General features: G+C 42.5%; 3 protein-coding genes across 5 annotated transcripts; 1 reads left to right on the top strand and 2 right to left on the bottom strand.

The window, feature by feature from the left end:
* Positions 1-989: 989 nt before the first annotated feature.
* LOC105418730 (kelch-like protein 13) lies at positions 990-5,196 on the top strand. 2 transcript variants are annotated; one of them, XM_011619081.2, is made up of 4 exons: positions 990-2,610; positions 2,700-3,639; positions 3,716-3,883; positions 4,000-5,196. In XM_011619081.2, the coding sequence occupies exons 1-4, from the start codon at positions 1,125-1,127 to the stop codon at positions 4,520-4,522; spliced, it is 3,117 nt and encodes a 1,038-aa protein (XP_011617383.2). In that variant the 5' UTR covers positions 990-1,124; the 3' UTR covers positions 4,523-5,196. The 2 variants fall into 2 exon arrangements, with proteins under 2 accessions (XP_011617383.2, XP_029696599.1); XM_029840739.1 differs by having other exon boundaries at positions 2,691-3,639.
* On the bottom strand, positions 5,101-6,317 carry LOC105418722 (cerebellin-2-like). Its single transcript, XM_011619052.2, has 4 exons — positions 6,020-6,317; positions 5,866-5,931; positions 5,636-5,767; positions 5,101-5,540 (listed from the first exon to the last, which is right to left on the bottom strand). Exons 1-4 carry the CDS (start codon positions 6,252-6,254, stop codon positions 5,254-5,256), a joined length of 720 nt encoding a protein of 239 aa, XP_011617354.2. The 5' UTR covers positions 6,255-6,317; the 3' UTR covers positions 5,101-5,253.
* Positions 6,318-6,456: 139 nt separating this feature from the next.
* Positions 6,457-9,858, bottom strand: LOC101070788 (kelch-like protein 33). 2 transcript variants are annotated; one of them, XM_029840740.1, is made up of 5 exons: positions 9,698-9,847; positions 8,986-9,617; positions 7,839-8,781; positions 7,605-7,775; positions 6,457-7,536 (listed from the first exon to the last, which is right to left on the bottom strand). In XM_029840740.1, exons 1-5 carry the CDS (start codon positions 9,745-9,747, stop codon positions 7,017-7,019), a joined length of 2,316 nt encoding a protein of 771 aa, XP_029696600.1. In that variant the 5' UTR covers positions 9,748-9,847; the 3' UTR covers positions 6,457-7,016. The 2 variants fall into 2 exon arrangements, with proteins under 2 accessions (XP_029696600.1, XP_003977890.2); XM_003977841.2 differs by having other exon boundaries at positions 8,986-9,858.
* Between the last annotated feature and the right edge of the window lie 2,455 nt (positions 9,859-12,313).

The raw sequence follows: 12,313 nt of genomic DNA, 5'->3' as shown, positions 1-12,313 counted from the left end.
CTTTTACTGCTTTTACATTAAAATTATCAAAGTTAGGGCTGACGCTGTTTCTGCTTCACCATCCACTACAATGGGTAAATATTTTCTAGAAACCAATGAATGAATGCATCCATTATTATAGATGTAACTAAAGGACTTAGCATAAAGTAATATTAGGCCACTTTACCTCATCTCCAGCTAAAACTGTGCAAAGGTCTGTGCAGAGCTGTGTCCCCCAGGGTCAAGACAAGGTTTTCTGTCAACACAAAAGACGACAGGTGCTAATGCTGTTGTTTAGTTGCTCCCCTCAGCCTTCTTCTTCCCCTCGCGCCTCCCGATCCTTGACCCAGATTCCATGGTTTTGGCTGCGGAAGAGCAATGTGACCCTGGAGGCATTTAATACTGATCCCGCAGTCATATGGTCCAGAATAAAGATGCCAAGGTATCTGAGGCGACTTGGTTCAGAGACATGGATGTCTCCAGGTCTAGATCACCGGCTTGTTTGTTTCTTGTTTATTAGCGGATGACAGTGATGGAATTTATCTAGTGTAATTACGCAAGTATCATAACTAAGTTTTCAGATATTTGAGTCGATGTTTTTCCTTCTTTTTTTAGCTCCACAGAAATAATTTAACTTTATAGTTTGCAGTTTATGCAACATTTATGTGGTTTCTGATGAATAAATTGTTTGCATTACTTTTAAAGACTAAAAACCATTCATGCGGAGAGAAATCTCAACATATGAGTACTTAAATGGTACTGTTTTTGTACCTTTACAACTTTTAAGTACAGTAAAAATTTCACAATAAAGTGACTAGAAAAACAAAATAAACTAATTCGACTGATAAAAATGCTATTTCCATAGGTTTTGTTCATGAACTCAACCATCACAACCCGATTGTATGTTGCGTGAGTGTAATATTTCAGGGTTGTACACGTTGTGCACGGCCCACTGTAAATAGCCAGTGTTTAGCGACAGGCTTTAACATCGCGCTCACACAGGAGGAGAGGCAGACAGTTCACACAGCTGGTGTCTGCTGGCAGCAAATCCGGAAACTCTCCCTCCCCCATAAAAAAGTGGATTATTCCCGGATTTAGCTCTCTTAGTTTTTTTTTTTTTAAGTGTTAGGACAGATCTGGATGGTATGGCTGTTGCCGAACCCTGCCTGAAGGAGGAGTGGGAGAAATGGAAGAGAGAAATGGAGGAGAAGAGGAGGACAAGATGGACAGAGAAGGTGAGCTACTGGGCCAACCTGGAGGTGAGCGATAATGAGGAAGAGGAGGAAGAGGAAGAAGAGGCTACTGGATGTGAGGAAGATGAAAGGAAAGAGGAAGCTATGGAAAGAGGGGAAAATGATGTGTGGATGAAAGTCAAGGGGAGTAAAGAAGAGGGAGAGGTCATCGAATGGGAGGAAGGTGAGGATGAGAGCAATGTAATTGAGGCTCAGTTCATAGAGGAAGAGAAGAATGAGAGGTTGATGGATGTAAAGGTAGAGGGAATGTTGATAAAAACAGTAGAAAATGATGATGAGGAAGGGGAATTGGATGATGAAGAGGAGCACGATGAAGCAGGACAATCGGGGGAGCCTGATATGGCAGAGCAGGACCAGGAAAGACCACAAGACCAGATAGAAGAGGGGAACAGAGTAGTAGAACCTCAGTCATGTGTGGTAGAACTGCTGCAGAATGATCACAAAGATCCTCAAGTACTGGAGGAAGATGAGGAAACTGAAGTAGAAAATGAGGTGGAGATGATGTACGGTGAGGTTCATGCTAATGAAGAGGAGCAAGAACTGGAAAAAATTCAAGAAAATAAGCTGGTCGACCGGGATGAGAAGGGGAATAAAATGGATGAAGTTGAAGTGACTGTCAAGTTGTTGGAATATGACAATGAAGAGGAAGATTGTTACAGAGATACAATAGATGAGGAAGAACAAGCTGCTCAGATTCCAAATCAGCAGAACAATGAAAATAGCCTCGTAGAAGAACAACACAAGTTCACAGACGAGGCAGAAATTATAGCAGGATCTCCAACGGTTGACCTCCAAGATCTAGAGGAAGAGGAGGAGTCATGCGAAGAGGATGCAGGCGATTGCAATATTTTTGATGAAGATGTTCTGAAGACTTACTGCAAGGAGGGTTATCTGTGTGAAATATTTGCCATCTTGAAGGACTTCAGAGATGCTTTGCTTTTCACCGATCTGAGCTTGAGCACGGCAGATGGCAGGAATTTTCAGGTACATGCCCCAGTCCTGGCCGCGGTCAGCCCACATATCTGCGACAATTTGAGAGAAAGAGCCATGGAGAACAACAGAATCCACATCTGTCTGGGTCCAGAGGTGGACGGCGTTGGATTAGAGGCCCTTGTGGAGTTTGCCTACAATGGCTTCATATCGTGTCTGAATGAGGACACTGTGCATCAGATCAAGACCACAGCTGGAATTCTAGGAGCCTGCAGGGTAACAGAACTGTGCACAGCGGAAGAGGAAAAGTCTGCGAAAACTGGAGATTGGCAAAAGAGGGAAAGTGTCCAGGCTGAACACCAAATCACACTCCAGGCTATCAAAAAGATGTGGATGGAAAAAGTTGGGTGTGATGTCATCCTGGAGGCAATCGGGGGATCACTTCATGGTGAGTAGGATGCAAAGTTGTTGCTAAGGGATTTTTGTAGACGCCAGTCTCCAATATATTGGTATTTTTCTCTAACCCAGTCTCTTCAGCCCACAGAGTCATCCTAGCAGCATGTAGTGACTACTTCCGCTGCATGTTCACATCAGGAATGAGGGAGTGCCGCCAGACTCATGTAACCCTTCCCTCCCTTTTGGCTTCTGAATTGGAGGCTCTAATTAACTGCTCCTATAGTGGGGCTCTTCCCCTCAGCTGGAGCTGTGTCTTCGAGATTACCAGCACTGCTCTCCAGCTCCAACACCAACCTGCTCTACACTTGTGCCTTGAGTTCATGCAACGGGAAATAAATCCCTATTTCTGCCTTGATGTGGCATCTTTTGCCGAGGCCTACGCACTGGCAGAGCTTCTCGACGTCTCACATGATTACGTCTTACGGCAATTCCAAAACGTGGCATCGACCTCAAAGTTCAAAGACCTGCCAGCTGCACAGCTCCTGAGATACCTACACAGTCACTCACTTTGTGTTTCCTCTGAACTCGTTGTATTCAAGGCAGTGGTGGCGTGGATCCAAGCAAAGCCAAAGAAAAGGATAGAGCTCACTAAAGAACTTATGAAAACAATCCATTTTCCCTTAATGACGTATAAGGAATTTAAGGAGGTCCAATCTTTAAAGATGTGGTCCGATCATGGCCTGGAAGAGCTCTATGAAGTTATCTTTGAGGACTTCTGCGGCAATGAAGCGGGACCACAGAGCCAATATCGCACATATTTGCCCAAAGAGAGCCTCGTTGTGATTGGAGGTGACCAGACTTTTGATGACTTGGGCAGCCGCAGGATCTCCAGAGAGCTCTGGTTTGCAAATTCCATAAGACAGCATACAGGTATAAGAAAAGCCACAGAGTGGAGAAGACTAGTGGAGATGCCAGATCAAGGAAGGTTCCGCCACGAGGTGGCTGTTCTCAAAGGAGAGCTCTACGTGTTTGGAGGGAAGAAGTATTACGGCACTTATGACACGCTGAATTCTGTTTACAGGTGACTGAGAGAAAACTTGTTTGCAATTCAACCAGCACATTTTAGAATCACAGAACCTACTTTACTCCATGTTCAGGTATGACCCCCTTCAGAACAGCTGGAATATCTTACCCGAAATGCAGGAAAAGAGATGTTCTTTCTCTACGGTTGTGTTAGATGGAAAGATATATGCCATTGGAGGACATTGCGACCCCAACAATATTGAGAGTGTGGAACGATACTGCCCCTTTGCAAACTCTTGGAGGTGCGTTGGAAAAGATATTTATTTTTCAATATTTGTTTAAAGAGCAATCCCAGGCAATTTCAGGCATTTAAAACAAATCATTTCTAGAAATTAAAAGAAATATTTCTCTCTTTCAGCTATACTACACCCCTGGATCTTCCTCTGAGCGCACATGCAGCAAACATTCTACATGGACAGATTTTTGTCTCAGGAGGCCTTAACGACGGCTTCCAGTGTCTGGCCTCCATGTTTGTTTATCATCCACAGACAGGAAGCACTTATTTGGCAAACATGGTTAACTGTCGAGCTCAACACCGCATGGAGGTCCTCGGGGGGCGGATCTACGTTGCAGGTGGAATCACCATGGGTGAAAGTCAGGCCCCTCTTGACCTGCTAGCTTGTGAGTCGTATGATCCCATGGCTGACTGCTGGACAGTGTTCTCATCTCTGTCGGTGCCGCACGTCGGAGCAGGAAGTGCTGTTTTGGAAGGGAAGTTTTACTTGCTCGGAGGATATAGCCAGGAGGACTACAGCGACACGCTGATCATCCATCGTTACGATCCTGCCACACAGAGATGGGAGAACACAGGCAAGACGCCAGGCCCAAACAATGACATACGAGTCTCTGTGCTGAGCTTGCCACCACATTTGCGTTTATAAGGAATACAGAAACACATTATTTCGAGGATTATACAGGTTAGGACCTAAGACACAGACTCAGAGAGCTGTTTATTGTAAGGTGGGTAATCCTGAGATCATCGAATGAACCAGTCAAAGATGACAGGAATGAGGTCAACTGGGGAGTCGGGAATCCAAACACTGCAAAAGTCATAAATGGAGCAAAGCACAACAGAAATTAGAGAACTCTTTAGCATAATGTTTAATATTCTGTAACATCTGCATATTCCCACATGTAAATTCTTCAACTTACAAATATTTCTATTTTTAAAAAACATTTGCAGTTTTGGTCTTTTGAGCAATTTTAGTATCATATTTGGATTTGTTTTGATTGAGTTTTTTTTAAAGTTTTTTCCCTCATTCCTGGCTCTTCATATTTCTGTGGTATCCGTGTGAATTAATCGCTAAGTACCTGTTTTCATTTTTAATTGCTTATTTTAATTGCTGCTAAAAGGTGCTATCTAAATGTTTGTTGCTCTTCTTTATCTTGTCTTGCAACAATGACTGACTATTGCCTCTCATGGCAACAGGTGGTATTACAGAAAGGAAGTATTCAAAGACATGATTGATTCTTTTATTGAAATTAATACTGGAGAAGGTTTACTTATTTTCAGTTAACTCCATTTATATCCTGCCTGTTCTTTTAAATCATTAAACAAAAAAAGAAAAAAAAAGCTTGCGCAACCATCTGAAAGATCAGATCATTTTTGGGGTCATATTTGCACAGGAAAGATAAGGAAGCCACTGAAGGTCGTGTGTGCATTCTGGTTGTCAAACACTCTTCCATCAGTCCACAGTTCCATGTGAACCGCATCGCCAGCATGCAACTGCAGAACAACAGAGTTACTGCTACTGTCTGAACCGTCGTTTGATGGGAAGTCGTAGGTTGAAATTTGAAGGATGCCGTTTTTTACTAAAATGGCTCCCGTCACATGAGTGTTGTAGCCATACGTGCTGAAGCTGAAGTAATAGAGGCCGCTAACCGGGGCTGTGAAGATTCCTAGAAAAGAGCAGAGACAACATGCTAGCAGCTCCAGTAGATCATTTCAGATATATGTTTTTTAGCTTTGATGACGGTGGGGATAAAGAAGACACCTGTGTGCTGGTCATAACCTCCGCCCGTATTGGAGAAGACCCGTTTGTAAATCAGGGTCTTATTTGTGGAGGGGCCCTGGTAGATCTCCCCAGAGTTTGACAAAGATGCAGAGAAAGCAATCTTGGGCAAATCTGCATGTAATAAGGTAGAAATAAAAATATGAAAAAAAAAAAAAATCCATCCAGTGTGGTTAAAAAGAAAGAGCTCAAATGTTTCCTGCTCATCTTACCTGTGTTGCAGCGCTGGATCAGCACAGCAATCTGCGCCTCTGTGGCCTCCAGTCTTGTTTTCAAATCTGTACATTTTTTTTTATAAAAAAAGAGACTGATTTCAATATTTTGGAGTGTAGTTTATGTAAAACCTCTTTATCCATTTATTTGCACCCTTGTTGTCTTTCTTCAGTCTGTCCACCTCGTCCACAGTGACGTTGAGCCTCTCCTTCAGAGCTTCGACGTCCTTATGACAAGCTCCTATATGATCCACTTTATCCTCCAAGCTCTTTCTTGATCTCTCTTGAGCTTTCAGCAACTCGTGAATATTTCCAAAGCCAGGCTTCAGAAACAAGAATCCCAGAAAGGTGAAGAAAAGCAAAGCCCGGAGCTCCATCATTGGCATCATTGACAACCTTTCTCTCTGTGACCTAAATACACGTCAGTGATGAACCACAGGTCGAGTGAACTGCCTCCCGTGTTTGTATGTTCAAATCAGCTGTTTGTCTATCCAGAGCAAACCCACATGGGATGGAATCAATAAATGGTAAACTACTGCCACAGTCTGTGTGAAGTACTTTTACTTGGTACTTTTTCAGGAATCCTGTCATAGAATACCCATCTTTTAATTTAAAACAAAAAAAACATGTCACGCATGAAAATGAATCCTGCTTACATACATTTCTGCAGGTAATCAGAGCAAATTCTTGGTTGTGTGTGCAGATATCATTTGAACACATATGTTGAAGCTTATTTAATTAAGTTAAATAAAGTTAAAAAAAAATCACCTAAGCTCAGCTTTGGGTCATTTTAGGAAGAAGAAAGTGTTATTACAGAATTTTTTTTTTGTTTTGTTATTGTACCAGAAATGAACTTCTTCCTACACATCTTTTTTCCATTATTGTTTGTCTTCATTTTTTTGTTTCTTTATAGTATATAGTATTTGAGGGAGTGTGAAACACTTGAGCATCTTAATCACGGGTTTACCAGAGCCTACCCTAGTGACCACTAGGCTAGAGGAAGGAACACAGGCTGTGAGTCCATCACAGGGCACAGAATAGCCTTAACTCAGCTTGAAGGGCAATCTAATCTTTGGACTGTGGGGGGAAACCAGAGAACCAAAACCACATTCAGAAAAAACCTGTAAGGAATCAAACCTGGAACTGAGCTGTCAAAATCTTAAGTGCTGCGGCAATCGGAGCAAACAGGCTCGTATATCAGTGATGGCGCCAGGCAATGTGCCCATGTTCTGCCATCGCAGCGTGCAGGGGTCAAAGCGGTGGATCAGTCTGGTCTCAGTGTAACCATCCTGGCTGTATCCTCCCAGTATGTAGATCTTCCCCTCAAGCACTGCTGAAGCTGCACCCACATGTGGTACAGGCAGGGATGCAACCATAGTCCAGGCGTTGGCACCGGGATCATACACCTCACAGGCTTGTTGGTCAGTGTAAAACTTCTTTAGGTTGCACACCCCGCCAGCCACATAAAGACGACCCTGAAGGGCCTCCATACAGTGCAATGCTCGGTCACTGGCCATGTCTGCCAGATAAGTGCCTCCTCTGGTCGGATCGTAGAGGAACACAGATGGCAAACATTCGTACTTGGAGTTGAAACCACCGGAGATGAAGATGCCTGCATTTGTGACGTTTACTCCATGGCCACTGAGAACCTCAGGCAGTGGATGGACGTAGCTGAGAAGATGGAGTCCAGAATGTCATGAAAATATGCAATAAAATTCACTTAGCTCCTCCTATCTTACCTCCAGGAATCAGTTTCCGGGATGTACATCTCAACACTGTCAATGTTGGTGTTAATTTCTTTGTCTCCACCAATGGCATATAGACGAGCCTCATGTGCCACAACGGAGAAGTTGCTTCTAAACTGCAGCATATCAGCCAGTCTCTTCCAGCAGTTCTGTATAGGGTCATAACTGGAATGGGGAAACAAAAATAAGTAGACTATATGAATCTCCTTACAGATGTGTTGCGATCACCTGTAGGCAGATTTCATGATGTCATCCTTGGTGTAGAAGTAGCATCCACCGACCACATACAGCCTTCCAGTCATTGTTGCCACTCCGTGCCTGAACCTTGGTTTGTCTGGCATCTCACCCAATCTCTTCCACTCCATCTCCTTCATCAAGCCTGTACAACTGTGCAAGGAATTTGCAAACCACACGTCCCTGCTAGCAACGCAGTGGCCTCTATCTGGGCTCAGCCGGTCTCCTCCGACCACAGCAAGGACATCTTTGGGGTGTCGGACGCGATTAATTTTGTCTTGGAAGCCAAATTCTTTGAGTGCTGAACCATACAGTTCCACCTGCACCTCATCGTTTCCAAAGCATTCCATCCGCATGTTGATGGCCCGTACCTCCCTAAACTCTCGAAAGGTCATGAGAGGAAACCGAACCCCAGTCATCAATACTCCAGCATGTCCCAATCGCTCCTTGGGATCAGTCTCGATCCAAGAGTATACGGCTCGGAATACAGCCAACTCCGTTGGTACACAAAGACCATCACGGCGAATGAGCTCCAGCAGCTTCTCTGCTGTAAGATCTTGAAATTTTGCTGTTTCTGACACCTCCAAGAAGTTCCTCAGTATAAAGTCGTTGGTTTCCTCGAGGAGCTCGAACATGCAGTAAGCCTCAGCAAAAGATGCCACGTCCAGACATGAGGTCACCTCTATATTCTCTCTCATAAACCTGAGGCAGAGCGAGAGAGCTTGCTGGAACTGGAGCTGGAGGGCTGTACAGGAGATCTCGAAGACACTGTCCCAGCTAAGTGGAATCATTCCATCGTAGGAGCAGCCAATCAGCACGTCTAACTCAGAAGCTAACTGAAAGTGAAGGGCAACCTGAGTCTGGCGGGATTCCCTCATTCCACAGGTGAACATGCCACGGAAGTAGTCACTGCTTGCAGCCAGGATAACTTTATGGACTGGAGATAGGGAAAAGAAATTGACCATAAGACCACAAGATTTCTAACCTTGTTACCACATTCCCATTATGGCTTTATTTTGGCCACTTTTACACAGGAATACTCAATCCAATCTTACAAAATACAGGGTAGAACTTTCAAAAGCAAGAAAATTAAAAGTGGCACAGCTACTAGTAAGATGTCAAATAAAATTAAAGAACTAACCATGAAATAAAGCCCCATCCACCTCTAGAATCACATCACATCCGACTCCCTCTGACCACAGATCTTTGATGGACTCAAGAGTGATCTTCATCTCTTTGTTTTCTTCTTCATTTTGTGGAGTTCCTTGTCCCATTCTTTTCTCATCCTTGTTGCATAGTTCTAGTAGTCTAGAAACACCCAGAGCTCGAGCAGTTGCCTTAACCAGGGCCCTACTGCTATTGGTCAGTGGACATATGGATCCAGTGTAGGCAAAATCCACGACTGCCTGGAGTCCAATATGATGGACTTCAGGACCCAGAGACAGTGTTCTTATGTGATCATTTGAATGATCACTCTGCTTACTCTGCTTTTTAAGGGAGTCTTGGATGAAAGTGCTAACAGCAGCCAAGACAACTGAATGTACCTGGAATTTCTTGTCATTATTAGCAACCAGAGTCAGGTCTGTGAGCATGGATGACTTCCAGAATTCGTTCAGGACTTGGAATATGTCTTTAGAGTAGCTTTCACTGCAGTAAAGTTCTTGATTCACAAATGACTCCTCGCTCAAATGTTCAACAGTATCCCCTGAACTAGTACTCGATTTAACAACCCCTGACCTTTGTGTGAATCTACTCCTCAGCCCTGTCCTGGAATCATTGGAAGCCACAATCCACTTCAGTTGTTGGTTAGCCCGTTCAAGCCCTTCTTCGCTGTCTTCAATCACTTTTTTGCACCTCTCCTTCTCTCTCCGCCATTTCTCCTCCCATTCTGATGGGAGGTCATGTTTTGGGATCTCCATCAAGCACTGTCTGTTTTCATTCCTGATTTTCTCTTTCGCTCGTCTTTGTTTCCCCCTCGCTCGCTCAGACTCAACTTTTCACTGCGCAATAAACCAGCACCTATTTATACCCACTGGGTCAGAGAGACTCAGGTTAAAAAAAACAAAAAACCTTTGGCACAAACAACATTGTTTGAGGAAAGGAAATTGGACTAGAAAATCCTTAATTTATTCACAGAAATTTTATATTCTGAAACCACAAAACAAGGGTCCAATGATTTTCTTAAGAGTTCAATATTTAAGTATCATCGGCACACATAAATTTATCACCCTGGTTACAGGATTTGTGCATATAGTTTCATTCTAAGGTGTTTCTGTTGACTGGTCAATAGATGGCGCCATCCCTTTCCAGCCACATAGTTATTTCTGTGTAACTTTAAGTCTACATTGCCATGCTCCCTTCTTTTAATCACTGTGAAAGTCTGTGAGCACTATTAAAACAAAGGATCAGTTTCTATTTACAGGTTTTAACTTGAACATTCATCAAAAAGCAGAGTGCCAATTGTTTCGATATATTTATTGTATTTTCTAAGTAAAGAAATTCACTGAATACACTGTAGATGAACAGCTTTAAAGAAAGAACATTATACAAAACATTTTAGCTTTAAAAACACAATGACCTAATTACAAAAATATGACGTGTTATGGGAAGTCAACGAGGCCTGGACCCAGAGTAGAGAATATGGCTCTTTATTAATAACAAAAGGTGCAAGACAAGGAGTCAAAGTAGCAACGAAAGTCAATTCTAGCAAAGTAACAACAGAAAATCTACGAACTAACGTCACCATAAAGCAGGGGTGGGTAACCTTTTTCATATCGAGGGCCATTTCAATTTTTATAAAGTCCTCCGAGGGCCATACTATTATGAACACATACCTAGGGATGCAAAAAAAAGACAAAAAAAGTCTATAACCACTGTGTTACTAAGTCTCATGATTGCTGCATTTGAGTTTGAATTATTTATTTAGCACACATGCATATAAAATCACCAAAAAAAATAGAATAAAATGACAAAGTAAAATATGTTTTCATGATCATACAAAACAATAAAAAAAAAAAAGGTGCAGAGTTGAGGCAAGAGACTCGTAAGGGGCCTGTTCGAGGCCTCTACTCACAAAAACTGCAATACAACAAGATAATCAAGAAAATAAATGAAAAAGAACGATAAAGACAATAACAACAACTAGAAAGCACTCGGAGAGCGCAGACCTCCGCCAAGCGCAACAATTCCTGGCATATTGTGATTTCCACCATAAATATTAGTCCCACATATACTTTGACTACATATTTAGATTCCTTGACCATAAAAACATACCGTTAGCCACTGGATGACACAGTCTGTGTGAAGTACTTTTACAGGAATCCTGTCATAGAATATCCTTTTTTTTTATTATAAAAAAACATATCACGCATGAAAATGAATCCTGCTTACATACATTTCTGCAGGTAATCAGAGCAAATTCTTGGTTGTGTGTGCAGATATCATTTGAACACATATGTTGAAGCTTATTTAATTAAAGTTTAAAAAAAAAAATCGCTTAAGCTCAGCTTTGTGTCATTTCAGGAAGAACAAAGTGTTATTACTGAATTTTTTTTGTTTTGTTTTTGTACCAGAAATGAACTACACATCTTCTTCCTACACATCTTTTTCCCTTTATTGTTTGTCTTAATTTTTTTGTTTCTTTATAGTTTTTATTTGAGCGAGTGTGAAACACTTGAGCATCTTAATCACGGGTTTACCAGAGCCTACCCTAGTGACCACTAGGCTAGAGGAAGGAACACAGGCTGTGAGTCCATCACAGGGCACAGAATAGCCTTAACTCAGCTTGAAGGGCAATCTAATCTTTGGACTGTGGGGGGAAACCAGAGAACCAAAACAACATTCAGAAAAAACCTGTAAGGAATCAAACCTGGAACTGAGCTGTCAAAATCTTAAGTGCTGCCTCTATCTGGGCTCAGCCGGTCTCCTCCGACCACAACCAGGACATCTTTGGGGTGTCGGACACGATTAATTTTGTTTTGGCGTGGGGGGGAATTATCAAAACTTTTTTTTTACCAAACATTCACCGCTGTAGCAGAAGTGTTTGCAGCATCACAGAGGTCATAGTACCGTTTTCCAGATGTATTCATAACGGCACATTTTTCATCTAATTTTTCATCAGACTGACGTTCCCAGTTTCTGTAAGAGGAACTGGACCCATGTGAAAACCTCCAGGTGTCTCTGAAGAAACTGATCTGGGACTTGTCGCTGTCGTTGAGGCTGTTTTGGAGCTCTAGGCTGTTTAACTGTCCCACCCCACTGGCCAGATCAGTGTGATGCTCTCTGCAGTAATCCTGAGCCTCGTGCCATGCTTTTTCTTTGTCAATGAAAATTAACCTGTCATGAGATAGTCCGGTTTCTGAAAAGAAAAAATAGACAATAATATATATACGGTAACATAGCTTGATTCCTGTGCATGTATTATAAGCTAAATTCTGGACAATATTGCACCATTGTAACAGAAAATTTTC

Source organism: Takifugu rubripes, chromosome 8 (genome assembly GCF_901000725.2).
Source record: "Takifugu rubripes chromosome 8, fTakRub1.2, whole genome shotgun sequence".
Taxonomy (NCBI): Eukaryota; Metazoa; Chordata; class Actinopteri; order Tetraodontiformes; family Tetraodontidae; genus Takifugu; species Takifugu rubripes.
This window is presented reverse-complemented; position numbering and strand designations above follow the sequence as displayed.

What these genes read in the sequence shown, in the direction of transcription:
- LOC105418730 (XM_029840739.1), top strand. Translation starts at nt 1,125, where the DNA reads ATGGCTGTTGCCGAACCCTGCCTGAAGGAGGAGTGGGAGAAATGGAAG. An exon ending in ACGCTGAATTCTGTTTACAG is followed by an intron (nt 3,640 to 3,715) that starts GTGACTGAGAGA and finishes CTCCATGTTCAG; the next exon opens with GTATGACCCCCTTCAGAACA. An exon ending in CCCTTTGCAAACTCTTGGAG is followed by an intron (nt 3,884 to 3,999) that starts GTGCGTTGGAAA and finishes TCTCTCTTTCAG; the next exon opens with CTATACTACACCCCTGGATC.
- LOC105418722 (XM_011619052.2), bottom strand. Translation starts at nt 6,254, where the DNA reads ATGATGCCAATGATGGAGCTCCGGGCTTTGCTTTTCTTCACCTTTCTG. An exon ending in ACTGAAGAAAGACAACAAGG is followed by an intron (nt 5,932 to 6,019) that starts GTGCAAATAAAT and finishes AAAAATGTACAG; the next exon opens with ATTTGAAAACAAGACTGGAG. An exon ending in GATCCAGCGCTGCAACACAG is followed by an intron (nt 5,768 to 5,865) that starts GTAAGATGAGCA and finishes TATTACATGCAG; the next exon opens with ATTTGCCCAAGATTGCTTTC.
- LOC101070788 (XM_003977841.2), bottom strand. Translation starts at nt 9,763, where the DNA reads ATGGAGATCCCAAAACATGACCTCCCATCAGAATGGGAGGAGAAATGG. An exon ending in ATCATGAAATCTGCCTACAG is followed by an intron (nt 7,776 to 7,838) that starts GTGATCGCAACA and finishes TCCCCATTCCAG; the next exon opens with TTATGACCCTATACAGAACT. An exon ending in CCGGAAACTGATTCCTGGAG is followed by an intron (nt 7,537 to 7,604) that starts GTAAGATAGGAG and finishes CCATCTTCTCAG; the next exon opens with CTACGTCCATCCACTGCCTG.